General features: G+C 50.1%; 1 protein-coding gene across 1 annotated transcript in view; it reads left to right on the forward strand.

Moving 5' to 3' along the window:
- Positions 1-3,004, forward strand: part of LOC107117018 (DNA (cytosine-5)-methyltransferase 1-like) — a gene marked incomplete at both ends in the record, with an annotated part of 52,658 nt that overhangs the window by 27,563 nt on the left and 22,091 nt on the right. Inside the window, 1 exon segment of the mRNA XM_015419050.1 lies at positions 1,469-1,642. Within this exon segment, the coding sequence (XP_015274536.1) occupies positions 1,469-1,642 (174 nt within the window).

Below are 3,004 nucleotides of genomic sequence, written 5' to 3' on the forward strand. Positions count from 1 at the left end.
AAAAGGGGGGGGGGGGGGGATCACCACCCCCGGTGGCTGTGGAAAGGAGCATCAAGTTGCAGCCGACTAATGGCGACCCCATCGGGTTTTCAAGGCAAGCGGCATTCAGAGGTGGTTTTGCCAGGGCCTTCCTCTACGTAGTGAACCTGGACATCCCGGGCGGTCTCCCATCCAAGGACTAACCAGGGCCGACCCTGCTTCGCTTCCGAGATCTGACAAGCTCAGGCTAGCATGGGCCATGTGGGTCAGGGCAGAGAGAAACGGGTGCTTTGTCATTGCCTTCCTTCCTCTGCGCAGCAACTTCCTTGGTTATCTCCCACCCGAGTGCTAACCAGGGCCATCCCTCCTTAACTTCCAAGATCTGACCACGTTGGCTATCTTGGGCCGTCCAGATCAGAGCAGAGAGAAACAGAGTAGGTATGCCGTTGCCTGCCTCTGCACAACAACCCTGGGCTTCCTTGGCTGCCTCCCACCTAAGCACTAACCAGGTGTGACTCTGCTTAGTTTCCAAGACCTGATGAAATCGGGCCAGACTGGGATGTCCAGGCCAGGGCAGAGACTAACGGGTGATTTGCCATTACCTGCCTCTGCGTAGTGACCCTGGACTTCCCATCCAAGTGCTAACCAGGTCCAACCCTGCTTAGCTTCTGAGATCTGATGAGATCGGGCTAGCCTGAACTGTCCAGATCAGGGCAGATGAACAGAGGTGGGTTTGCCATTACCTGCCTCTGCATAGCAACCCTCGACTTCCTTGGTGGTTTCCCATCCAAATGCTAGCCAGGACCGACCCTACTTAGCATCCGAGATTTGACATCATGCTAGCCTGGGCCATCCAGGTCAGGGCCCTGGCTTACTAGAAAGATCTACAGTTAATTTGTCTCTCAAAACAGCAGGCTTTAGTGCAGGGGTGTCAAACATGCGGCCCGGGAGCCAGATCAGGCCCCCGGAGGGCTTCTCTCAGGCCCGCAGTGGAACTGGCTGTCTCCTGCTTCTTCTTCCAGTTCTGCCGCTGCATCATCATAGGTTTTGCAGCTGACAGATACACACCTGAACAGCATGCTCAAGATTGCAACAGCACAGACATTTTGATGCAGTAACTCAGAGCAAGAGGTGTCCGTTATCAGACACTGTTAAATAAACAAAATATTGCAAGAGTGCTCATGTTTTAAGCATGCTTTTATTTTAAGTATAAAAAAACCCCTTGGTGTTTGTGTCCTTTATAAAGTTTATATCTCCGCTACCTGGCATTACATTTTATGACACATGTGGCCCGGCCCAACAGGTCTCATTTATGTCAGATCCGGCCCTCATAACAAATGAGTTCCACAGCCCTGCTTTAGTGTATCCCAAAAGGAACTTTTCAGACCATCCCAGAAGCAGAAGTTTCCACAAACTAATTGCCGGGAAAGTTTAAACATGGGACATTGTCGCAACTCTCCTTCAAAACTCGGGTCTGTTTTCTCCCTAGGTTCTGCATGAGCTGCACTCGCTTGGATGAGGTGAGGCAGAAGGAAATCCCCAGAGTCTTGGAGCCGCAGGAGGAGGCGGACGGGAAGATGTACTACGGCGTGGCGACCAAGAACGGGGTGCAGTACCGAGTTGGGGACGGAGTCTTCCTCTTGCCGGAGGCATTCTCATTTAGGTTGGTTCTCGAAGGGACTCGATTAGGCGGGGCAAGGAAGACAGGGTTTCCGGTCAGCCGGAAACAGCATGCAAATCGTGGCGCATTTGGGTAGGGGTGGCTCATTTATTGATCAGGCTGGAACGGGGTTTTATCTTATCTGCTCACCTACCTGACAGGGTGTCTGTTGTGGGGAGGGGAAGGGAAAGGAGTTTGTAAGCCGCTCTGAGACTCCTTCGGGTAGGGGTGGGGTATAAATCCAATCTCCTCCTCCTCTTCTAGGAATTTTATCTTTGGGGTGCTGGATTCGTGATGGGTGCTCTAACCCTTATCAGCTTTTTGGGAGTTTTATCTTTAGGGTGGCTAGATTTGAATCCCAACAGAGACAGCTCTGATTCTTACCATACCAGCTTTTTAGGAGTTTTATCTTTGGGGTGCTGGATTTGAATCCTGGTGACGGGTGCTCTGCCCCTTATCTCCCCAGCATTTTTTAGTTTTATCTTTAGGGTAGCTAGATTTGAATCGCAACAGACAGTTCTGACTCTCACCATACCAGCTTTTTAGGAGTTTTATCATTGGGGTGCTGGATTTGAATCCTGGTGCTTATACCCCCCAAATCTCTTTGGTTTCTGAAGTGTTACTAGACTCAAACCTAGCTGTTCCGCAGCAGATTAACGCAGCTGCCCTCTGCAACTATCTTTAGCTTTTTATGATCTGCTTCTGTTTTATGGATAGTTTTTGTGCCGCTTGTGCTTCAATGGCTGGCATTACAATACTGTGGATTTTAAGCATGAGCCCCTCGAACAGGACTCTGAAGAGGCAGCACGGAAATATTCTAAATAAAATAAATAACAAACCTTATTTAAAGGCAGATGGCATTCTGTAGTGTGCACCAGGGCGGTACGCTGTAATTAGCAGTCAGTCAACTGGTGTGTTAGTTGATCGATGGACTGACGTGGGTTCATCTTGACTGGCAAGAGCAGACTCGATCAGCGAAGCTTCTGGAGAGTAGGGCACATCTCTAGTTTGGCGTAGTGGTTAGGAGCGTGGACTCTAATAGGGGGTTCAGGTTTGATTCCCCACTCCTCCTCCACATGCAGCTGCTGGCATGACCTTGGGTCAATTACAAGTTCTTTCAGAGCTGTTCTCTCAAGAGCAGTCCTCGAAAGAGCTCTCTCAGCCCCACCTACCTCACAGGGTGTCTTTTGTGGGAAGGGAAAGGAGATTGCAAGCCATTCTGAAACGCCTTCTGGTAGTGAAAGGTGGGATATAAATCCAATCTTCTCTCTCTCTCTCTCTCTCTCTCTCTCTCTCTCTCTCTCTCTCTCTCTCTCTCTCTCTCTCTCTCTCTCTCTCTCTCTCTCTCTCTCTCTCTCTCTCTCT

Source organism: Gekko japonicus, unplaced genomic scaffold (genome assembly GCF_001447785.1).
Source record: "Gekko japonicus isolate JY-2015 unplaced genomic scaffold, Gekko_japonicus_V1.1 scaffold5387, whole genome shotgun sequence".
Classification (NCBI taxonomy): domain Eukaryota; kingdom Metazoa; phylum Chordata; class Lepidosauria; order Squamata; family Gekkonidae; genus Gekko; species Gekko japonicus.